The sequence below is a fragment of the Aegilops tauschii genome, chromosome 1, assembly GCF_002575655.3.
Source record: "Aegilops tauschii subsp. strangulata cultivar AL8/78 chromosome 1, Aet v6.0, whole genome shotgun sequence".
Classification (NCBI taxonomy): Eukaryota; Viridiplantae; Streptophyta; class Magnoliopsida; order Poales; family Poaceae; genus Aegilops; species Aegilops tauschii.
In genome coordinates, this window is record NC_053035.3 from 117,803,638 (window position 1) to 117,827,721 (window position 24,084).

Genomic DNA, 24,084 nt, shown 5'->3' on the forward strand with positions numbered 1-24,084 from the left:
TATTAACTGTGGTGTTTAATGCTAGGTACTCGTCAATTCATGTTACTTGCATAAATTTTTAATATTTTGAAAAAAAAAATCCCGGATGTGGCACTGTGCACAGTACTTTAAGTTTGGCGCTGCTATTCATCTATTCACAATTGCCAGCTTAACTGGTTAGTGTTGCTGCTCTCATATGTGAAGTCTGAGGTTCAACTCCCCATCTCGACTTTTTAATTTCTTTGATTTTTTTGAGATTTTTTTATTTTCTTTCATGTTTAATTCGGCGCCTACAGGATGCACCTGGTGGGTTCGGGGTGACTTTTTGAGACCGCTAGGGCCTACGTGGGCCTCATCCAGGCAACCGAATAGGCCCATAAAGTAAGTGGGTCTATGGTTTATTAGCCAGGCAAACAGCAACTTGATTATAGCGCTCGAAAGATTTATTAGACCATTATTAAAAAACGATTATATAATCAAAGGACCAGAACAACGAATATCACAGGTGGTCAAAGAATGAAAAAAGGGCATTGCAGAATTAAGTAAATGCTTGATACAGCCAAAACCGCCATATTACAATCATCATGTCCTACGCATGGAGCCAAAAAGGAAAATGTTCAATATCCAAAGGGAAAATTACATCAAGACACTTGAAAATCCTGACACTTTTAAAAAGTTTAGACAAGTAGATAGCTGATTCCACTGATGTGTGGCTCTTCAGCATAATTAACGCCTGTCCAACTTTGCCCGCAGCTGATGAGAATGGATAGAGAAAATACATTAGATGGAAAGTGTGGGCAACACATTCTATGAGGAAACATAACTTATTTTATCTGCGCCAAATGTTAGAAATATCACTGAAAAAACAGCGCGTCCTTACTCATGTTTGGGCTTCTTTTTCTTCATAGTCTCCTGGAATGGCTTCAACCTGCCCTTCGATGGAGCACCTTTTGGAATAATTGGTATTGGATCCAGAACTTTAGTTGTGAAGGTTTGGCGTGCCCCAGAAAAATATGCCGGCAAAGGACCAAATGATGCTATGTTAGTATTCTCGTCATTCTCACCCTCATCAATAATACTGTTGAGAAATGCCATCACCCTCTCTGATTGCGCTGCGGATTTCGAAGCCTTAAAAAAAGCAACGCTTGCATCGTTACGGAGCTCATGGAAACGATCCATCCGTTCTGACCATTGCTGCGTACTGGCACTCCTGTCTGAATCGAAGGCAGGCTTGGCTTTCATCGTCCATCTTTTAGCACCACAACAACTAGGAATGGTGTCTAACCCAACGCACTTCAGAATAGCAAATATATGTGTGCATGGAATATCCTCACTCTTCATCTTCCGGCATTGGCAGTGCACACTCGCTATCACCGAGCCCACATAAACACACCTCACATCAAATCTTACTTGCCTCCCCTCTTTATGAACAACTGCAAACCTCGTCAAACTATCTTCCTTGTTCACCTCCTCGACTTGCCATTTTGATAACCTCACGATCTCCCCCTTAACCTTCTCGAACATTATAGGGGTGTAGATATATGACGCATTTTTCTCCAGTGGGTCAGCCATTAATTCAGTGAAGGGCACCGTCTGCGAGGCCACGGCATCCATTGCAGCCTCATTCCTTCGCATAACTGAGATGCAATGCTCATGGTGTTGCAGCAAATCAATAAGTCTCATTCTCCTGTCCAGCTGCACATGAAGCGTAGAATTTAGACTTTCGCTCCTTTGATTACTTCTCATGCCCAGGAAGTGCCTTCCTTTGGTATAGGCTGCAGACCACTTCTTTCTTAGCTCGTACATCCTGCAGATCCACGTGTCTTTTTCCGTTATCCCATAGTGTTTGTTGAACTGGAGCCAACCTCTCTCAAACTCATCAACCTCGAAAGCACGGTAAATCAATTTTCTAAAGTCGCTGAGCTTCGGGTTCCGAAGGTAGCGTACCATATTTTGTTCGATGTGCCAGCTACACAGCCGATGATCTGTGTTCGGCCATACCTGCAATATTGCTCTCGCCATTGCATGGTCCCCATCAGTGATCACGGACCTGGGATGGTTCTGGTGCATCGCCTCCAAAAATGAATGGAGCAGCCACTTATATGATGCCACGGTCTCGTCTGATACAATGCCGACCCCAAAGACAACTGTGCTGCGATGGTGGTTCAATCCAATGAATGGGACAAATGGCAAGTTATATTTGTTTACACGGTACGTGCTGTCAAACACAACAACACCACCAAAGGCATCATAGTCCAACCGGGACTGCGCGTCTGACCAAAAAAGGTTCTGCAGATGGCCTTCGCTGTCTGTGCTGTACCTGTAAAAGAATTCAGAATCTCTCTCTTCCTGCGCAGCCATATAGTTCAGCATGTATTGGGCGTCAAAACCTTCAATCCTTTGCTTCTTGTACTCAGCAATAAAATTATATAGGTCCCGAGACACACAACCGACTTTGTCATACCCACCATGCTGCTTCTCCATTACGTCCATTATCTGATGTGTGCGTAGACCACCAATACCATACTCAATGGCATCAGCCTTTTGAGGATCATTAAGTCCACGATGAGACCATAAGAAAGGTGTGTGGTCAGGCTTAGTGAATTCATGGTTATGTTGGTCCACAAAGTCCTTGACAAACCATTCACGGGTTTCCATATTGAGCTCGATTTGCAGTCGAGCGTCACATCCACAACGAGAGAGTGCCCTTGGTTTCCTTTTCCGGTTGGACCTTTCAAAGTTTTTCAAGGACCTATATCCTTCTTTGCTGCACATGTACAACCTTTGGATTCTTATGCCTCCCTTGTTTTTCACATTGGCCTTCCTCACGCTGAACCCTTTGGCTTTAGCATATCTGTTATAGAACTCGAAACCTTGTTCCTCGCTTGTGAATGTTTGACTAACCACCATGTAATATTCTTCAATTTCCTCTATGCTGACGTGGTGAGCATCCATGTTGTGTAACTGCCATCCACAAAGAAACTGAATAATGTTATTTAGGCATCTCCAGTGCCAGACTACATCATAAAAAATGTAAATCAAAGTACTTCTGCTACATACACCGGCAAGCAATTCCTGCTCTAGAGAATTATTGATAGCAACTTACAGCTTCTCAAAGAAGAAAAATCATCCTATGAGTTGGTTGTACTACTGTATATCCTTCTGAGGAACAAGAATATTATTAGGAAAGGAATATAATCTCTACTGTACATTCCTCTGAGGAAAGAGCTGATTATTAGGAAAAATATCAGTTTAGTGCAAAGCCTCAGATAGTAATCTTTATGTGCAGCTAAGTTTTCTAGTAGTTTGAAAAGTTGCGGTGCTTCTTTGACATGGTTTCCTGAATGACGGATTTGTACAACATTCTGCTATCAATGTGCTTTCGTGATCCTGGAGATTTCATGTTTCGTAGGACAATTGACATGGAAATATACACCCTGCTATGATCTGGGACTAATCTATGTCAGGCCGTTTCATTACTTGTTAAGTAGTTTGCAGGATTCGCATGAGAACAAACAACGAGGACAAATAAAGCTACTAAGTAATGAAACGGCCTGACATAGAGAGTTGTTCATGTTCAAGCATTACCTTTCTGCAGGCCGACCAGCAGTGGTAGAGACGGATGAACAGGCGGAGCCAACGGTGACAGCTGATTAGCCGACGGTAGTGCAGCGGCAAGTGGCCGCCACAGCTCCTGTTAGAGGCAGACGGAACGGACGGGCAGGAAGGTTCCGGACGTGGAAGGCACGGCAGCCGCAAGCGGCGGCGAGAGCCACGGGTCGGCTGCGGCGGACGAAACGGACGGGCAGGAAGGATAGGAGGCGGACGGCGCGGCAGTGACAAATGGCGGCAAGAGCGACGAGTGGGCTGCGGTGGCCGGAACAGACGGGCAGGAAGGATCCCGAGGCGGACGGCGCGGCAGCGGCAGGCTGCGGTGGCCGGAACAGACGGGCAGGAAGGATCCCAAGGCGGACGGCGCGGCAGCGGCAGGCGGCGGCGAGAGAGCGGCAATTAGGGCTTGGGTGACGTGAATGCAGGTGTAGGGGCCGATTCCGTCGGGACTTTCAGTTGATTAGTAAACTTTTTATCGGACTAAACTGCCCTTGGGCTAAGAGAAAAAAATCTAATATAAAGTGCCTAGATTACCCTTGAAATCAACGGTGGATCTGTTCAAATACTAGTCTCTCCCGTGACTAGTAATTTGCACCGTAAAACCCCTCAAATTATATCATTGGAAGCCCCTTTCACGTACGAATTTGACAGTATGCTTTGTGTAACTTGCATGTCATATATTATTGCTCTAACATGTGGTGAAAGTTAGCGTGGAAAAACGCATTAGGCCCTATATAGATGGATAGAGGGAGTACCATTTCTCCTTCACCTCTGTGGAGGGCGATTTTTGTGTTCTCTGATTCTTTTTCATTGCATTTTAAAAATTAGTCTGCCTCTATATGTTCATGTAATTCCCAAGGCCAGAACTGATTGTTTTGTTGGATAAGATGATGAGTTCTGCTCCAGACGCAGTATAAAAATTTGTTGGATTTATGGAAGTGCTGTTCAGGATATAATGATTTAAGGTCTGAGTTAAAAATAAATAAACTGTGCCAACAAAATTGAATATTTTGAAGTAATAACTTCAACTGTGACTTATGACTTCCTATTGTTGTTCCTGTATTGGCTGGTGGCTGGTGCATCATCAACTTCACCATTCAATGGGTTCCGTAATTCTGATATTTTGATAATTTATTCAACACATTCTTAATTAGATTATACAAACTCAGAAATAAATTTGATGTTGTATTTATGCTGCACAATTTGCATTGTGATCATTTTCACTCTGGTAGTACTTATATTGAGATAACACAATTTTCTTCTTTGTTTCTTTGAAGAATTCCTGGCAAGACCTTCAACTCCAAGTTATTGAATATATCAATAGTGATGCCCCCTCTCTTTCTGATTCACAACATCATGGCCTTATGCAAAGACTCAAAGGGAAGACAGGTCGATTTCGTGGGAACTTGTCTGGGAAACGTACTGAGTACACTGGGAGGACTGTCATATCTCCTGACCCAAATTTGAGAATAACAGAGGTACTTGTCCATAGGTTACCGATGTTCTTTATTTTCACTCTCCAATTGATTTTTCATGTCATTATTAATTCGAACTTCAGGTGGCTATTCCTGTTTTGATGGCTCGAGTCTTGACTTATCCTGAACGAGTTTCATATCATAACATAGAGAAGCTGCGTCAATGTATACGAAATGGACCAAATAAACATCCAGGGGCAAATTTTATAATACAATCTGATGGAACAAAGCTGTAAGTTGTATTTGTTTTTTGAAATTCTGCCTCTTTTCAAGCAGCTCTCATATATTGCCCTGGACTACATTTAGGCACTTAAAGTACGCTGATAGAAGGATTGCCGCACGGGATTTGAAGCATGGCTGTGTAGTCGAAAGGCATTTAGAAGATGGAGACATTGTCCTCTTCAACAGACAACCAAGCTTTTCTTTTTTTCTTTTTTTTTGAAAAGGGGACTCCCCGGCCTCTGCATCAGAACGATGCATACGGCCACTTAGATAAATAAAATTGGTTTAACAATGTCGTAGAGTCGTAAAACAAAATAAAGTCGAGCTCACATAGACCTCGACGCTAAAACAGAAAAAGGCCATAAAGCCACAACTGGCTGGCATAATAAAAATAGGAAAACTAATTGTCTATCCTATTACATGACCGCCATCTAAACCGGTTGAAGATATCCCGCGCTATCATCTCCCACCGGACAGATCTAGTAACCAAACGCTCCCTGGCCTCCGTCGGAGTGAGTAGGGACCACATACGGATCAGCGCCGTAGCACGGAATACAACCTGCAAAAAATGAATAGTAGTTATTCTGTTAAAAGCCAAATCATTTCTGCAGTTCCAAATTGCCCATAACAACGCACAAACTCCTACACGAATGTGTCTAGCTGTAACGGACTCTATCCCATCCAGCCACGTTCCAAATAACGACCCGACCGAACTCGGAGGAGTAATGTTAAAGGCAATTTGCACGGAGCGCCACAAAATTCTCGCCAACGGGCACTCAAAGAAGAGATGCTTAATGGTCTCATCCCGATCACAGAAACTACACCTAGTAGATCCTGTCCAATTGCGCTTAACCAAGTTGTCCTTTGTTAGAATGACCTGTTTATGGACAAACCACATAAACACTTTAATTTTCAAAGGAACTTTGACTTTCCAAACATGTTTGGAGCTAGGAATGACACTCGAGTTAATAACATCGATGTACATCGACTTAACGGTAAATTGTCCAGACCTAGTAAGTTTCCAACACAACTGATCGGGCTGATGATGTAGCTGGACCTCCATCAGTCTACGCACCAGATGAAGCCAAGCTTCCCATCTATCACCAACAAACACCCTCCTAAAGTGGATATTAAGGGGAATGGGCTGCATAATCGCTGCCACTAGCGCATCACGGCGATGGACAATACGATACAGAGTTGGGTACTGTAATGCCAAAGGTGTATCACCAAGCCAAGTGTCCTCCCAGAAGCGAGTATCGTTGCCATCTCCGACAATAAACTTTGTTCTATTAAAGAAGGCTGCCTTAACTCTCATAAGCCCCTTCCAAAATGGCGAATCAGTTGGTCTCACTGTCACCTGTGACAAAGTTTTGGATTGCAGATACTTGTTACGTAAAATCTGTGCCCAAGTCGCATCAGTCTCAACTGATAGCTTATATAGCCACTTACTAAGCAGACATCTGTTCTTGACCTCAAGATTCTCGATACCCAACCCCCCTTGATCCTTAGGACGACAAATAACATCCCACTTGGCGAGTCTATACTTTCTCTTAAGATCATCACTCTGCCAAAAAAATCTTGATCGATAGAAGTCCAGCCTTTTCCTAACCCCAACTGGAACCTCAAAGAAAGATAGGAGGAACATCGGCATACTTGTGAGCACCGAATTAATAAGAATTAACCGGCCTCCATAAGACATAAGTTTGCCCTTCCAGCAACTAAGTTTCTTTTCGAACCGATCTTCGATACATTTCCACTCTCTGTTCGTGAGCTTACGATGATGAATGGGTATACCTAGGTAAGTAAAAGGTAAAGCCCCTAATTCACATCCAAACAATTGCCTGTAAGCCTCTTGTTCCTCCTTGGCTCTACCAAAGCAGAACAACTCGCTTTTATGAAAGTTAATCTTTAAACCGAACAATTGTTCAAATAAACACAACACCAGCTTCATGTTTCTCGCTTTTGCCAAGTCATGCTCCAAAAAGATGATTGTATCATCAGCGTACTGCAAAATGGACACACCCCCATCAACTAGGTTAGGCACCAAGCCACCTACCTGACCGGCATCCTTTGCCCTGCCTATGAGAATTGCCAACATATCAACCACAATGTTGAACAAAATAGGGGACATTGGATCTCCTTGCCTCAGGCCTTTGTGTGTCTGGAAATAATGCCCTATATCATCATTTACTTTAATTCCAACACTACCTTTTTGCGTAAAGGATTCTACCTGGCGTCGCCAAGCCTCATCAAAACCCTTCATGCGTAAGGCCTGTTGAAGGAATGGCCATTTGACTTTGTCATACGCTTTTTCAAAATCCACTTTGAAAACAACCCCATCCAGCTTTTTCGTGTGGATTTCATGGAGCGTTTCATGAAGGACCACAACCCCCTCAAGGATGTTCCTGTCCGGCATGAAGGCAGTTTGGGTAGGCTGCACAACAGCATGCGCGATCTGTGAGAGCCTATTGGTCCCGACCTTGGTGAAAATTTTGAAACTAACATTAAGAAGACAGATTGGCCTGAATTGCTCAATTCTCACAGCCTCTGTTTTCTTAGGAAGAAGGGTGATCTTTCCAAAATTTAGCTGAAAAAGATGAAGCTGTCCAGCAAACAGATCATTGAACAAAGGCAACAAATCCCCTTTAATGATATGCCAGCATTTCTTATAGAACTCCGCTGGAAATCCATCTGGGCCCGGCGCTTTGTTATTTTTCATTTGCGAAACGGCCTCAAGTACCTCTTTCTCGGAAAAAGGAGCCGTCAGAATATCATTCTCCACAGCTGTGAGCTGAGGAACATCCTCAACCCTGGACTCATCCAGAGACACACAGTTATTTTCTGGATGGCCAAACAACTGCTTATAGTACTCAGTTATGTACAATTTTAGGTTTTCCTGTCCTACAATTGTACCCTCATCTTGCTCAAGCTGAAAGATCCTCTTCTTTCGATGCTTACCATTAGCAATCATGTGAAAGAATTGAGTGTTCGCGTCCCCCTGGACTACTCGCCGGACCTTGGCCCGCAACGCCCACTTCAACTCTTCTTCCCTAAGAAGTTCTTTCAGCCTCAATTCCGCGTCAAGCTTGGCATGAAGCTCCGCGGCCGGCAGTATCGTGGTTTCTGCTTTTACATCCAGGGACCGAATAAGGGGAAGAAGCCTTTCCTTTTCAACCTTATAAATCCCGCTAAGATGCTTAGCCCATCCACGCAGGAAACTCCTCAAGTGCCTAATCTTATTCTGCCAGCGCTGAAGCGCAGTCTTTCCTCCTGAATCCTTAGCCCACTCTCTAGCCACGAGATCAAGGAAGCCTTCACGTTCAAACCAAGCCATCTCAACGGAGAACACATTCTTGTTCCCCAGGTGGGAGGGCTCACCAGAGTCCATAAATAGCGGCGTGTGGTCAGAGATACCACGGGACAGGGCCTGGACTGTAACTAGAGGAAACTTCTGTTCCCAATCGACACTGGCCAACACTCGATCCAACTTCTCATATGTCGGATTTGGCAGCGCATTAGCCCAGGTGAATTTTCTGCCCGAGAGCTCAATTTCTCTCAGGTTCAAACTTTCAATGATAGTATTGAACATGAACGACCATCTGTCGTCAAAGTTATCATTGTTCTTATCCTCACGCCTTCTAATAATATTGAAATCACCCCCCACCAGGATAGGCAACTGCTCGGAACCACAAATCCGAACGAGATCGGCCAAGAATTCGGGCTTGAGCTCGGGCTGCGCAGCCCCATATACCGCAACCAGAGCCCAATTAAACCCATCTTCCTTCGACCGCACCCGGAACTTGACTGCAAAGTCACCCATAACCACACTGCGAACCTCAAGCGTTTCGCACCTAACGCCGAGTAAGATTCCACCCGATCTCCCTCTCGGCGGCAAGCAATGCCAATCAAATTCTATACCCCCCGACATAGAATTTAGAAATTGAGGCGCAAAATTATCTCTACCCGTCTCCAATAGAGCGATAAAATCTAAATGATGCTCGACAGACGCCTCAGCAAGAAACCTTCTTTTGGCCAAGTCCCTTAGACCTCTGCTATTCCAAAAGATTCCTTTCATAGTTCATCATGGAATGTTTTTGCCGAACGAATCCTAGCACTCCTACGCACTGCGGACACCGGGTATACCTTCCGTTTCCACTTGCGCTTTGGGATAATTTGACTCTGCAACTGGTCCTCACAACCAGTGTCAGAAGGGCTTGCCAAAACTATCCCAGTAGAATCATCCTCTACATCCGCCTCAGAACTAGGTGGCATAAGATCCGCACAAAAATTGTCGAGCACCCTGACCCCGAGCGCATCAACCTCAGAATCACACATGGGTTTAATAGCCGCAATATTGCGAATCATCTCTAAGGCCCGCTCAGCCTCTAGATCTAGTAGATCATTAATAGAATTAGAATTTTCAGTGCCATTACTACCTAATGAAACTCCTAATTGATTTGCATTATCAACAATCTCATCATTTGAAAAATGCAAAATGGAATTAGAAGTATTGACCGACATACCAGTAGTGACCTCCACATCACGAAGCTTGGCCGCCCTCATGGCGCATCGCTGCTGAATGTCGTCCACATCCAGATGTGCCTGGAGACGGTCACTCACCCGGCGCCCCTCAGACATCGGATCCTGAATCCCACCAAACACAATGACCTCCTCCCGAGAGATCGCGGTTGGGGTACGGCCTCCTGCCTCACCCCAACCCGCAGTCCGATCGACCTGCAGGGGCTCCCCCACAGCCTCGCCAGAAGGTGGACGGGACGCCTGGCGCGCCCCACAAGACGGGGCCGGCAACGAGGATGGTGGAGGCAGAACAAGGGCCGCCCGCCCTAGCTCCCCACCCAGCACCGGTGAAGCCACCACCACAGGAGAAAGCTCCGAGGCCACCTGCCCTGAGCCCTCTCCCGAAGGCAAAGCCGGCACCAACCGAAAGGAAGACGCAACGGGAGAGGAGGTATCCGAGGCCTCCTGCCCCGGACCTCCTCCCAACGAAGAAGAGGACACGGGAGCCACCTGCCCCGCATCCCCTTCCTTAGCAGAAAGAGAGCAACCTGAAGCCGCCTGCCCTAGGGCTCCTCCCGACACGCCAGGCCCGAGAAGCTGCGTCATCTCCTGAGGGGGAACCGCGCGCTGAGCAGAAAAGGGAGTGGCCACCTGTCGACTCACCTCCTCCTCCCCCTAGATCGAAAGTGATGGAACCCCAATATCCCCAGTACTCGAATCCACAACATCCTGAAACCCCAAAGCAGGCAAAGCGAGCTCAAAAGCCTCCTCGGACTCAACCCGATCGCTCCACAACCTCGGTGGTGCAGAAGAAGGCTCAAAGGACCCAAATCTCAGAGTCGTCGAAGGCACCGAGGAGGGTTGGGCAGCTCTATCCCCGGTCGTCGCGGTCTCGGACCCCGACCCCTTGGACAGCTGTCATCTAGAGTCCTCGACCGGCGGTTCTTGTACTCCCGCGCCACCGTCACCCTCGTGCATATCAACGTCAGACTCGTGAGCCGGCGCAGCCAGAAGGCTCTCGTCCTCAAACTCAATAACCAGATTATAAATCCTGCCTCGATAAGCCCACTTAACCACTTCCGGCACATATTCAACGTTCAGAATACTGACCAGAACCCGAGCAATCCCGTGAGCTCTGGTGAAAGCCATGTCCACACGCTCAGGCTTCCCCACAAGAATGCCCAAGCTGGCCACAACCCGAGCATCCTGCAGCGGTGTGGAAGGTGCCCCGGAAAAACGCAACCACGCCTGCGTAAGCGGTGTGCCCTGAGGCTCAACAAGCTTCCATTCCTGAAACTCAAGGATGCCATCAGTACCTGGCACCTTACACATCCCAAAACTCAACAACCTCTGCAGATCCTCTACGGAAGGGCACTCAACCCTGAACATCTTATCATCAAGACTGACAAGGTCCCACTGGAAATCCCCAGGGGCCAGCTCTCGAAGCCTTGCACGATCTGTGTCTCAGACACCTCCCCTCTGGTGACCTTGACAATCCCCGTGGTCAGACTCGGAGACTCGTCAGGAACCTCATGCTCAGTCGGAGACTCGAAAAAAGTTAGCTCAGCACAGTATACTCCATACATCATGAGTGATGGTGCCTGATCGCGCAGTAACGGACAATCCCCAGATTCGTGTGCCAGTTTACCGCAGGTATCACATAACCGCGCCACACACTCCGCAATGAAGTGGCCCTTGTCTCCGCAACGATAACAAAGCATCTTTTCCTTTCTGCGCGCCCACTTGGACGCTCTATCAGACTCAGCCCTGTCCATCATCTCCACGGACACATCAGTCATAACCTCGTTCTCAGGAACCGGAGCAGAAGCAAGAGCCGTCACCACCTCCATAGCGTGACCGGTCAACACAGGCTCCTCGGCAGCCCCGCTATCAGTCGTCTGCTCGACAACAACCGGTGGTGGCGGCGGACGTGGACGGTACCGGCCCCCTCGCCCGCCCCGACCACCACGATGTCCGCGGAAACCACCACGCTGTCTAGAATCCGGGCCAGAAGCACCCTCAACAAAGCCACCCTAGGGACCCAGCTTGCATAGAATGTCAATTATGTCACACAGGGTACAATTTGCTCCATACCACACCATTACTTGCTGTACTAAATAATTTGTCTAACGTTTCATTACATTTGTATTTAAATACAGGCAAGGATAATTCCCTGGAGAACATTAAGATTTAATGAGTCTGTTTGTAACCCTTATAATGCTGATTTTGATGGAGATGAGATGAATTTGCATGTCCCACAGACAGAGGAAGCTCGTACTGAAGCATTTATGCTTATGGGGGTAGCACTTGCTAACTCTTCTTTGCTACAGTTTAACGTTTTTGTTATGCTTTTTGATGCACAAAACTGATTTGGTAACAAATATTTATTTTTGCAGGTTCAGAATAATCTATGTACCTCTAAGAATGGAGAAATACTGGTTGCTTCCACACAAGACTTTTTGACCTCGTCTTTTCTAGTCACAAGGAAAGATACCTTCTATGACAGATCTTATTTTACTCTCTTGTGTTCATATCTTGGTGATGCAATGGAAAATATTGATCTCCCAACACCAGCCTTAATTAAGGTAATATTTCTAAACTAGCTTTCTGCGGCTACATGTTATCCTCGATTTAATGTTCCTTGCAAATATAAAATTGGTTCTGTAAAAAGTTGTGTTGTTTGTGCTTCTACTGGTGTAGTTAAGAGGAGATGCATGGTAAATTAGCTAGTAGAATATTGTTGAACACTAATATGGGAAATGAGACATCCTTGCTCGTGTGCTCTCTACGTATAATAACTAGTTTGGTCTATTAGACGAGTTATTACTAACGCCTTTTTCTATGCATAACAAAAGACAACAAATAGAGCATCAATTATATTTTCCTCTGTGAAATCCTTTTTTTCCGTATGCACGTTTGTCCATGTTAGCCTTCTTACTAAAGTTTTGACCCATGTATGAATATTGACCATGTTCTTTTTTTGCAGCCTATTGAGATTTGGACTGGCAAGCAATTATTCAGTGTGTTAATACGTCCTAACGCGTGTACAAAGGTGTTTCTGAATCTTACCGTTGAAGAGAAAATTTACATGAAACTTAAAGAACGTGACAAAAAGGCGATTACAGTTTTGGAAGAGACAATGTGTCCGAATGATGGTTTTGTCTACTTCCGAAACAGTGAGCTTTTATGTGGGCAAGTTGGCAAGAAAACTTTGGGTGAGAAAACTAGTGATGGATTTGCTAAAAATGCCTTTAATAAGCTTATTTTGATTTCTGATTTCATGATTCATCTCAAGAACCATTGCTTGGGGTTAGAAGGCTGAACTGCTATTGTAGTTTTGTATGCATCTTCCTAGTAAACTGTTCAGTTTGTACAGCAGTATTTTTCTTTTTCATTATAATGCTTCGTATTGTTTTACATTTTGAGTAATGAAAATTGTTTATTTGATGTTGGAATGGTAGTATTTCATCTTGCCTCATAAAATGAGCTATGCACGTCCCACCTGAGCAGCTTAAGAAGCGAACCTGTGATTAGTCCACCTTACCGTGCTCCACTTCTGTAGAAAGTTAAACTTAACTCTGCAATGATAATCTTTTGCCTATTACAAATTAAATTGGGAAATTCTATGCAAAGTTTAGGATGTAATTTGAGAAAGCTTAGGATGGGTCCTTGAACGTTCCAAGTTATCTGCTGTCTGAAACAAAGTATTGCATGATTGTATCTGAACACCGATTTTATTATGGGTATCCTGTATCCAGGTCATTCTAGATTCTAGAACAATGTGTACTGCGTTCTTTGAATGTTTCCTTCTTCTTTAGGATTTTGTTACCCAGCCATAACTCTGAGATGTTTTAATCTCATGAATCACTCCATAAACCACATATAATAAATGATGTGCCTTTTGTCATCCATGTTTGTAAAAATCACTGTTTGCCTGTGCTAATTTTTGAATTTTCATATTTCTTGACATATTTCGAAGCAAACAAAGTTTTATTGGATTTTTATCTCCAGGTAATGGGAATAACGAGGGCATGTTCCCTGTTCTTATAAGAGATTATAATTCTCATGCTGCAGCGAGCTGTATGAATTGTTTGGCAAAGTTTAGGTGAGGCTTGTTTTATGATTTGTACAATTCACGTTATCTTTCTTGGTTATTAGTAATTTGGTGTCGTATCGGTAATTTGCTCCTATGTGCTTGCTCAGTTGGAGAATGAGAATGGAAGGACATCCTCTTTACTCCCTTTTAGCATGTAAACTTGTCTTTTTTTTCGAAAAGAAGGTTGAAACCCCTGGCCTCTGCATCCAAGGATGCATGCAGCCATCATTATTAAATTATTATTCAACAAAACCTGGCGGAACAAATACATGCCATCTTCTTGGCGACCTTTGTTGCTACACCTACAAGCTTGATGATATGCCTTGACCCGGCACCAACATACACCATCCAACCCGATGGCCTTGCCAAGCCGCCCCATGGAGAGCTGAGAGCACCAACCGGCCTAGCAGACCCTTAGCATGCACCACATGCACACTCTCTACAATCCGCCACCACCATCTTCCGCCGTCTCATCTTTAGGAGGGATCAATGAATTGACCTTGCCAGACCCAACTGCCGTCGACACCACCGTGACGCCAGACAGCGTCACCACCCTGCGCGCGTACATCCACATGCTTCCATCGCCAAGACTCAACTGCGCCACGCCGCCAAGACCCACCATCGTCGATGCGATAGATGCAACACCACGCCGCCAAGACCCACCATTGTCGATGTGGTAGACGCAACACCACTCCACCTTTTGGCCCCTCCAGCCAGCACCTCCTCCAAAACGATGCCCCCAGAAGGGAAAACGGCAGCAAAGGCGCCGACATTATTCGATCCGGGAGACCCAGATCTAGGCTTTCCCCTGAAGTAGACCGAGCGAGCTGACACAGACTGCAACGATGACGCCTCGACAAGGAAACGACGTCAAAGACGGCGCCATCGTCCGCCATGGCCGAAGTTGTGATGATTTTCACCGGCATCCGCGTTACCCCGACTCCGCAGCTGACTGGATCAGCGTGGAGCCGCGCCGTGAAGATGCACGCGGCCGCCGAAACGCCGGTAGAGGACCTCCAGCCGCACCTCACCGACCCCTCCACACGCCGCTGGCTGGCCAAGGGCCACACCGCGACGGATCTGAACGGGGATCAGATCCACAAACCACCAACCATCTCTTGAGAGCACGCCGGAGACCGATCCCCATTGACCCTCTGGCCATGGAGGCGATCGCCGTCGCCGCCCGACCAGGGGACTCCATCCTGGCTGCCGCGCTCGGTGGTCCAGCGACGACCACCCGCCTTCCCGGAGAGGATCTCCTGTAGGTGGCCCATGAGACCGCCGGGGATCAGATCCCCGCCGCCCCCATCATGGGCGCCACGCGGCCTAGTCCGGCAGCGGCCTCCGGGAGCGGCGAGGAGAGAGAGATTGGGAGGAGGGTGGCGGTGGCCGGCTAGGGTCGCGGAAAGAGGAGGATCACGGGAGGAAGATGAGATTGGGACTTGGGTGGTGGCGGCCGTCTAGGTTTAAGTTGTCTATCCATCTTATATCTCTCATTTAGGTTTCAGAGATCATGGTTGGTGAAAACTTTGCCCAATTTCTTCATAAATCTGTCTATCTCATTGGAATTTTTCAGGCTCTGAATTATAGTTGCTCACTCGCATCATGTTGTCAAATTGTTGTGTGAAATTAGTACGTGAAATTTTTTTCCACTAAAAGAAGTGCATGAAATATTGTTCTGATCCATGTTGCATACTTTTCACCTGCAGTGCAAGATTTATAGGGAATCATGGTTTCTCAATTGGTGTGGATGATGTCCAACCAGGAGAAAGTTTAAATCAGAAAAAGAAAATAACAATAGATGAAGGGTATGAAAAATGCCATGAGCTTATTGCCCTATATTCCAAAGGTGACCTCATACCGCAACCTGGTTGCAACAGAGCTCAAACACTGGAGTCTCAGATATCTTGTCTTCTAAATAAGTTAAGAGAAACGGCTGGAGATGTAAGTTAACCAATTAGCTTGTGAATTATCTCTAATCTGAATCTGATCCTTCTTGTTGTATTGCATATAGTATACAAGTTCAAAATATAGTGTCAGTGAAGGATGACCGCCTTTCAGTCTTATATTTGTTAAAAAAAATTTGGAAATCATCACAACTTTGCACATGCCAGACCTCCTGAAATTCAAACCTCCCTTTTTTATGTGAAAACCTCTTCTCTGTTTCTCTGCTTTTATTAGCTAGGCAGTTTTGTTTTTCCTTGCTTGCTTTTTAGCTTCTATGTTAGGTTGCAGTCACTTGGGTGGCTTTGTGTACTTGTCGCCTTATTTATCGGTTTCTCTAATACAAGGTAACACACTTTAGGTGCGTTTTAGAGATAAATCATCACAACTATGCAGTGTTACTGAGTTAAATTCTCTTGTATGGATGTTCTCATCACTAGCCTAATTTTAAGTGAGGTTTTAGTGAAAAAAATTGATGGATGCATTAATTCAGTCCAGTGACTAACCCAGTATGTCCATTTTGACTTCACCATACTTGTGTACTGAATGACTTGAGTTGGAACTTATTTTTCAGGATTGTATGAGTACGCTTCACTGGAGGAACAGCCCATTGATTATGTCTCAGTGTGGATCTAAAGGTTCTCCAATCAATATTAGTCAGATGGTTGTATGTGTTGGACAACAATCAGTTGGAGGACGCCGTGCCCCAAACGGTTTTATAGATCGAACACTTCCCCACTTTCCTATTAATTCAAAGACCCCTGCGGTAAGAACAGGTCTTAAAAATATGATTTGCTTAGGCAACCATTTCTTGTGTTGGCTATCCCTAATTCTGTTCCAATAAAAGAAGTTCTGCAAATGTTATGAACCTACTGAAACCACACACTGCCATCTTATGATGTTTTGTAACTTCCTAACTGAGCACTCCAATTGATATCAGCTCCTTTTCATATGCCATATACTACGATACCTAAAACTTTGCTGAATGGTGAGGCAAAACTTTGCTTGTTGAGGATGGTCCGTCAATTCTATTGCGTGATATCTTGAAGAAAGGGGACTTTCAGGTCAAGATTAGCTCAGTACCATCCTAAGATGCATAAATTTAAATATCCCATTGACTTTGAGGATGACTTGTACGGCGTGTACATTGGATGATATTTTCGAACATTGTGTTCTCTCGATGATATATTTTTTTTCTCAAGAAAACGCAAAAGACTTTTGCGTTTCATTGCATTGAAAAGATAGAAGTTTGTTACAATCTTCCTAAGAGGCCAAGATCATGCAAAAGCAGTGGATTTTCCATACGCTAGATTTTTGCGTTTCATCTTACCCACCACCTGGGATGTACACTAGATTTTTCTCTCGATGATATTGATAAATGTTGCCATTTGTTTTGCAGTAGTGGTAGTATTTTCCGTACACTATTACATGATAGGACATTTTTAGTCTGAATTATTCTACATGTATATTTATCTCTGTTGCAGTGACTTTTTACCTTCTACTCGTGGCAACTGCCATTTTATTTGTATTCAGTGCATAAAAATCAGCATATTTTTACAGTGCAAATGTATGTTTTCTTCGGGTAAGTTATTATTTTGTCATTCATTTGCAGGCGAAAGGTTTTGTTGCTAATTCCTTCTATACGGGTTTGACTGCTACTGAGTTTTTCTTCCATACGATGGGTGGACGAGAAGGTCTCGTTGACACAGCGGTATGTCTAAACTTAGACCATCTTTTGGTTCCATACTTGCATGTCTCCAACTTTGTACTCTATCTCAGCTTCTTTTGTTATGGTTGCTTAAATTTGTACTTTGCTGTGTATGCTACCCAGTTCAATCAATGGTGTTTCTAATTGAGCCAGCCTAGTAGCTTGGCTTGTGCAAGTTAAACAAGACCAGAGCATAACCCTTCAGCATATACTAGTTATTTCTGTAAGGCCTTGTTCCATTGAGAAGGTCTGGCAGGGATTAAGAGGGACTAGCAGGGCATGTAGCTCAATTCCCTGCCAATCACTCTTAATCCATGGCAATCCCTGCCAAACCAAACAAGGCCGAAAGGGAAAGAGCAATCCCAGGCTCCCAGCCCCCTCAAAAGGCAAGGTGGAGCTAAGAAGATAAAACATCAAAGTACTGACACCTAGAGTAGCATATGCATCAACAGATTGTTTTCAATATCAGCAACCTACCAACTACAACAGACTTCAACAACTACTTGATATCTCTATAGACTACCAATGTGAAATTATGATACTGTACCAATTTGAAGGCCTATTTACAGAAATGGATGAACTACAACATGTTTTATTTTATACTAACTTGGTGTGGATCCGCTATGACATGTCTTATTTTATCTTGACTGAGGTGGAAACGGTTGGGCACTGCCAGTTGACTCCATGTGCCTACTGGATATTCGAATCATTTTTGGATTTAATTTTTAGTAGGTATCTGATATATGTTTGTTCCTTCCGTTTGGACTTGTAATCATAGGTCAAAACAGCAGAAACTGGATATATGTCCCGCAGACTAATGAAGGGTCTTGAAGATCTCTCAGTTTTCTATGATCAGACTGTCCGTAATGCTAGCGGCGGTATTGTTCAGTTTGTCTATGGAGATGATGGTATGGATCCTGTAAAGATGGAAGGAAAAGGTGGCCGTCCCTTAAATTTGGACCAATTGTTTATGAAAGTCATGGTTAGTTTTAACATGCATGAATACTTCTTAGGTTGACGAAGATAAGGGTTCCTTGTGCTCTGAGCATTGATCAGTGACGATTTAACTTTGTAGGCCACATGTCCGCAAAGGGGACATGACACGTTATCTCCAGAGTTAATCTTGCAAATGCTTAATGATAAGCTCTCCGGACAAGATGCCTCATCTGGTGGTTGTAGTGATAAGTTCAAGGAGATGTTAAGAAAATTCTTTGAGGACCGCATCAAAATGCTTAGAAGCACATGGAGAGCGCTTCAACTAGATGAAGATCGTGTGGGAAAGAGGGACTCTAGCATTGAAGAACGCGTTGCTGCTGATATTTCTGGCATATCTGCGAAACAACTGCAGGTGTGTATGAAATCTTGCATGTACTAAATCATCATTATTTTACCAAACTACTGTAATCTTAGGCACGTCACCTATGATTGTGTATCTGCAAGATGAAACTATATTTTGTGCAGTAAAATGTTCCATCAAGTAGATCATTGTGGTAACGTTATATTGTTGTGGTTATTAAGTGACTGCATTTCTAAAAACATCAAAGCCCTTTGAAAGTCGGCCTGTGGGTAGAAACAGTGGCATTTTAGTAAGGTCATGGTCTATAGTTATCTGCACATCTGCAACCTTTAGGACTATCTCATTCTAGTCCACCAAATGCTGACCAATGAGAGCCCTACAAAAGTCAGCATGTGGGTAGAAAGTAAAACAGTGGCATTCTTGTGACGAACAATTTTAAATAACCGGGGGTACAAGGATTTTTTTATCAGTTTGTTTGTGCATTTTGTTCTTCTGTGGTTCTGCTATATGATTATTATATCCTTTTTCCTGGCACAGGTTTTCTTGGACACTTGCTTATCTCGTTATCACTCAAAAATAATCGAAGCAGGAGCATCAATTGGGGCAATTGGGGCACAGAGTATTGGAGAGCCTGGGACCCAAATGACATTGAAAACCTTCCATTTTGCAGGAGTAGCTAGCATGAGTATCCTTCCTTTACTTTGTATTTAAATAAAATGGTATAGTTATTGTGGCATGTTAATGATGTGGAAGTGGGAGCTTTACTTTATTTTCTGAAACTTATCATTAGGGGGCTACTACGATTTATTATCTAATGAGTATGATAAAAACTTTCAACAATACATACAAAGAAGTTTTATGGTTACTGTTGATATGGTAGGGCTCTATGGCATACAAAATGCAGAAATATAAATATAGGATGTTGAATCTACTACAGTTAAATATCCTTCAAAGATTTGTTTCCTTAAGAACAACAAAGATGTTACTCTTGGAGTTCCCCGCATTAAGGAAATCATCAATGCTGTTAAAAAGATAAGCACACCAATTATCACTACAGAACTTTTGTCTGAGCAGGATGAGTTATTTGCAGCCAAAGTGAAATGTTCTATTGAGAAAGTAGTGCTGGGTGAGGTAAGTTATTCAGATAATTATATTCTTTTGAATTTGTATATGCACTTAAAGGAAATTTGTCTGCTTGCATTTTGCTCTGGGTATTGTTAAACATGTCACATAAATTTAGTGCATTCATAGTTACAAAGAATTGTCATTTGGCATTCCCCCAGGCATTAAATATACATGCACTTCATCAATCTTTGGGCTTTGCTATGGATGCAAAATCTTCGATTTGTTGTTTGGCTGTCTAGCAAATATATTATAAAAATATTCATGTATGTGTTTTATGAGCTATGTATAGATAATGTTTACAATTTGTTAGTTTAATATAACAAGTCTTGCATTATTATGTGTGAATTTGCATATGCTGGTTTGAGCCGAGATTGTTGAATGTTTTAGTTTGTGTAGTCATGTTTCTTTGCATGAACTCAAAATGAAGAAAAAGATCTGCGCATGCTATATGTCCTGTGCATTTTTTTTCTTCGTAAAGGAGGTTGAAACCCCGGCATAACAGATAACTTTTGTAAGGAAGCACTCAACTTGACGAGAAACCTTGTTATGTTCAACAGGTGGCAGCAGCCATAAAGATTGTCTTAAGATCAAACCAGCCACATTTGGTTGTTGAACTCGATATGCAGCGCACAGAAAGGTACATGGGAATCTCTTCTGACACTGTGCAGCTGTCAATACTAAATGATCCAAAAATAAAGTTAAAGTCTGAGGTATGAACAAAGCTCTGTGGTTGCGTAATATGCCCAACATTTTCTCTGCAATTGTATTTATGATACATCATATTTACAGCATGTTCGTGTCATCGATGAAACCAAGTTGAGAATATATCCAACTGGAACAGATAAGTCCAAACTTCAGCTTGAGCTGCACAATCTCAAATCGATGCTTCCAAAACTGATTGTAAAGGTAGACGAAGTATGAGGTAAATTTTCTTCCATTATGATGATGTAGCTGACCTTCCTATTGATCAATTCAGGGCATTTCAACTGTTGAAAGAGCTGTTGTCAACCCTGTTTTAAGACGCGATGGAACTTTCGACAGATACAACCTGTTGGTTGAAGGGTAAGGATTCTTATTTATTGCTTCTGTAAGTTGTTTATAAGACTCACTGTGACTTCTTCAATGCTAGTCTGAGATGATAATATGCCAATCAAACAATTTTTTATTGCAGAACAAACCTCCTGAAAGTTTTGGGTACTCCTGGAGTTGATGCTAAGAGAACAAAAAGTAACCACATTTTGGAAGTGAACAAAACACTTGGAATTGAAGCTGCAAGGAGATCTATCATTGATGAAATTCGGTATACCTTTGAAAATAACAACATGATGATTGATCTGAGACATATGATGCTTCTGGCAGACCTGATGACATACAAGGTTTGTAGAGTCATCTTACACTGATCACCATTTTAATCATCCATCCATCTGCCTCAAGGCTGATTAATAACTGTGCATGTGCTGCCGGTATCGCAGGGCGAAATTTTGGGCATCACGGCTGGTGGCATCGCGAAGATGAAAAGCAGCGTGCTGATGCTGTCTTCATTCGAGAGAGCTTCGGAGCATCTCTTCAATGCTTCGTACGCTGGTCGCGAGGATCAGATAGAGGGAGTTAGTGAATGCATCATCATGGGCATACCCAAGCAACTCGGCACTGGTATCCTCAAAGTCAGGCAAAGGTACGTGTAATGTATTGCCCTCAACTTTTACTGTTGCAAAAGAACACCTGTCTAAATTTAATTACTCCTGTTTTGGACGGCACTGTATTTTCATTGTTATGTGATGCAATCCTTAACCAAACAGACAAGATTAAATGGGTGGCATTTATTTTCCTTGCAGGCTCCAGGATTTGCCTGAATTCAAGTACCAGCCTGATCCAATTCTACTGTGAGATCGAAGAAGCTTGGATTTGGGGATGCATGGCATAGGACTGTACTTTCTTTACAGCTCGTTTGGCACCCCTCATTTCATGTGGTAGAAATGAAATGAAATCTATGTTAGGATTTCATTTGGTTGACATGGAAATCCAATTGCAAAAAACTTGTTTGGCTGCTACAAGGATTTGTAAATTGCAATGACTCCCATATCATGATGTTTGACTGTCATTTTGGCAAGAATTGATAAAGCCACGCATAGTTTGGCTTAAAAAATGAGATGTACCAAGTTGCGGCACACAATCTTTCATATAAGAAGCAGCTCCATAAAGCACAAATCCACATACTCAAATTCAATTACAACTGCAATGCCCATCTCCGTAGAGCACAAAATGCAGTCTTATAACAGAAAAACAAAGCTTCAAGACTTCAAAGTTAGTACTAAGCAAGGTTTGGAAGACAGAATACTACAACTTGTCATCACAAGTGTATTTTTTCGATAAAGGGTGGATTTTATTGGCTCAAAAAGGACCATCAAGAGGAACAAACCCTAAGAGCACGGCCTCTGCATAGCTAGAATGCACATAGCCAACACCAATGCACGCACACACAAAATACGCCTGCAATGGGAAGTCATACAAGATCAAAGCTATGTGTCGCTATTACCGAATCCAACCACCAATGCTAGAATCTAAGTTTTCACCCTGAAGAATCAATCGGAGCATATCTAAGCAATGCCTTCAACAAGGTAACAACGTAAAAAATATCACCATTGCCAGGTATAACCAGCTCGGGCCAGACCTAGGCTTTCATCTCGGAGCTCGCGACCTAATGCTCAAGTAGCACCACCATCGAAGTCATCAAGTGTCGTCGCCGCCACTTTTCTGCGATCTCAGAAACTACATGCGATGTGACCGCCGCTGTTGCACAACCATCCCTCTATGTCAAGTCGTCGTTCATAATTTGTATCTCACCACCGAAGTCAACCACCAAATATTAAGATGAAGACTCCCGAAGATCTTTCAATGACCACCGCCGTCGTGGAGCCGTAGGAGGCCGCTGCAGCATAGTCTGCAGCCACCACCATTCGGCCGACCAGATCCGAATCACCACCACCAAGTTGTGGACCGTAGTGCCGTCGGCCGATCACCGTCTGTGTGGGAGGGCACCACCTCACCGCTGCGGTCCACCTCCCAGTAGAGAGCCCAATGCATGCCCCATGCCAGCCATGAGCGCCAACAGCCAAAGTGGCCACCGTTCTGCAGCTCCGCGCCATTGGGTGGCAGTCACGCTCCGCTGGTGCTAGCTATCATTGCCACCTGAGGAGGTTGCGCACAGGGATCTTGCCGGTGATCATGGTGTGGACGGGCGTGTGCGGTTGCCGATCCATTTTTCCGGACATGGCCAAAACAACTAGCCGCAATCCAGACATCCGTCGGGCCTTCGGTCCACAAAGGAGCAGATCGGGCCAATCTCTAGAAACAGCCTTTCGCCTCACTTTATATATAAACCAATCACCAAACCAAGTACACGACCGAACAATACAAGATGGTGAGGTAGCCCTTATACAATGCCGATCCCAAAATAGCTGGATCACACAGGCCACGCCTATACTACCGAAAGACAGCATAGGGAAAACCGAGTACGACGCCACACAAAGACCTAAACACCTAAGCTCCACGACAACGCCCCCAGAAGGGAAAACGGCACAAAACGTCGCCGCTGCAAAGTCCAGAGCACCACGACGACGTCTTCAAGAAGATAGCGGCGCTCGCGAGCTTTCGCTCGGCAGCTCCCCCATGCCAACACGAGGTCTTCAGGACAAGCGCAACGAATTCAGTTTCCCATGTCTGGATCAGGGCGAAGCCACTGCCAAAGATAGGGAGAGCGCCCGAGCCACCACCGCTACCCTCCTGACGCCCACATGACCAAGAGAGAGAGTCACCACCACCGACATGGTGCTCGCCAGAGAGCAATCATGTGGACCACCATCCGGAGCCGCCGCTCCGGCATCCACGTCCAAGCCACCACCATCCGTCCACATCATGGAGCACCAACCTCGGAAGGAGGAAAGAAAGAGATCTCCTTTCATTCCTAGCCCGACATCAGTCACGGGATCTGGGTCGATGCCCCCACAGTAGGGGGCGTCCACACTTGCATCCCCAGCCAGTCCCGGTGGACCGGGAGGGACACAACCCCATGACTACCGACGGCCGTCGGCGATCCTGCTCGCGCGAC

General features: G+C 44.5%; 1 protein-coding gene and 1 pseudogene across 1 annotated transcript; one reads left to right on the plus strand and one right to left on the minus strand.

Annotated features, from left to right (window-relative positions):
- The window catches only part of LOC109781855 (DNA-directed RNA polymerase III subunit 1-like), a 40,841-nt pseudogene extending 18,662 nt beyond the window's left edge, over positions 1-22,179 (plus strand).
- Positions 191-2,971, minus strand: LOC120961997 (protein FAR1-RELATED SEQUENCE 5). The gene is made up of 2 exons (XM_040400044.3): positions 860-2,971; positions 191-732 (listed from the first exon to the last, which is right to left on the minus strand). Exons 1-2 carry the CDS (start codon positions 2,932-2,934, stop codon positions 657-659), a joined length of 2,151 nt encoding a protein of 716 aa, XP_040255978.3. The 5' UTR covers positions 2,935-2,971; the 3' UTR covers positions 191-656.
- Positions 22,180-24,084: the final 1,905 nt, after the last annotated feature.

What these genes read in the sequence shown, in the direction of transcription:
- LOC120961997 (XM_040400044.3), bottom strand. Translation starts at nt 2,934, where the DNA reads ATGGATGCTCACCACGTCAGCATAGAGGAAATTGAAGAATATTACATG. An exon ending in AAAAAGAAGCCCAAACATGA is followed by an intron (nt 733 to 859) that starts GTAAGGACGCGC and finishes CATTCTCATCAG; the next exon opens with CTGCGGGCAAAGTTGGACAG.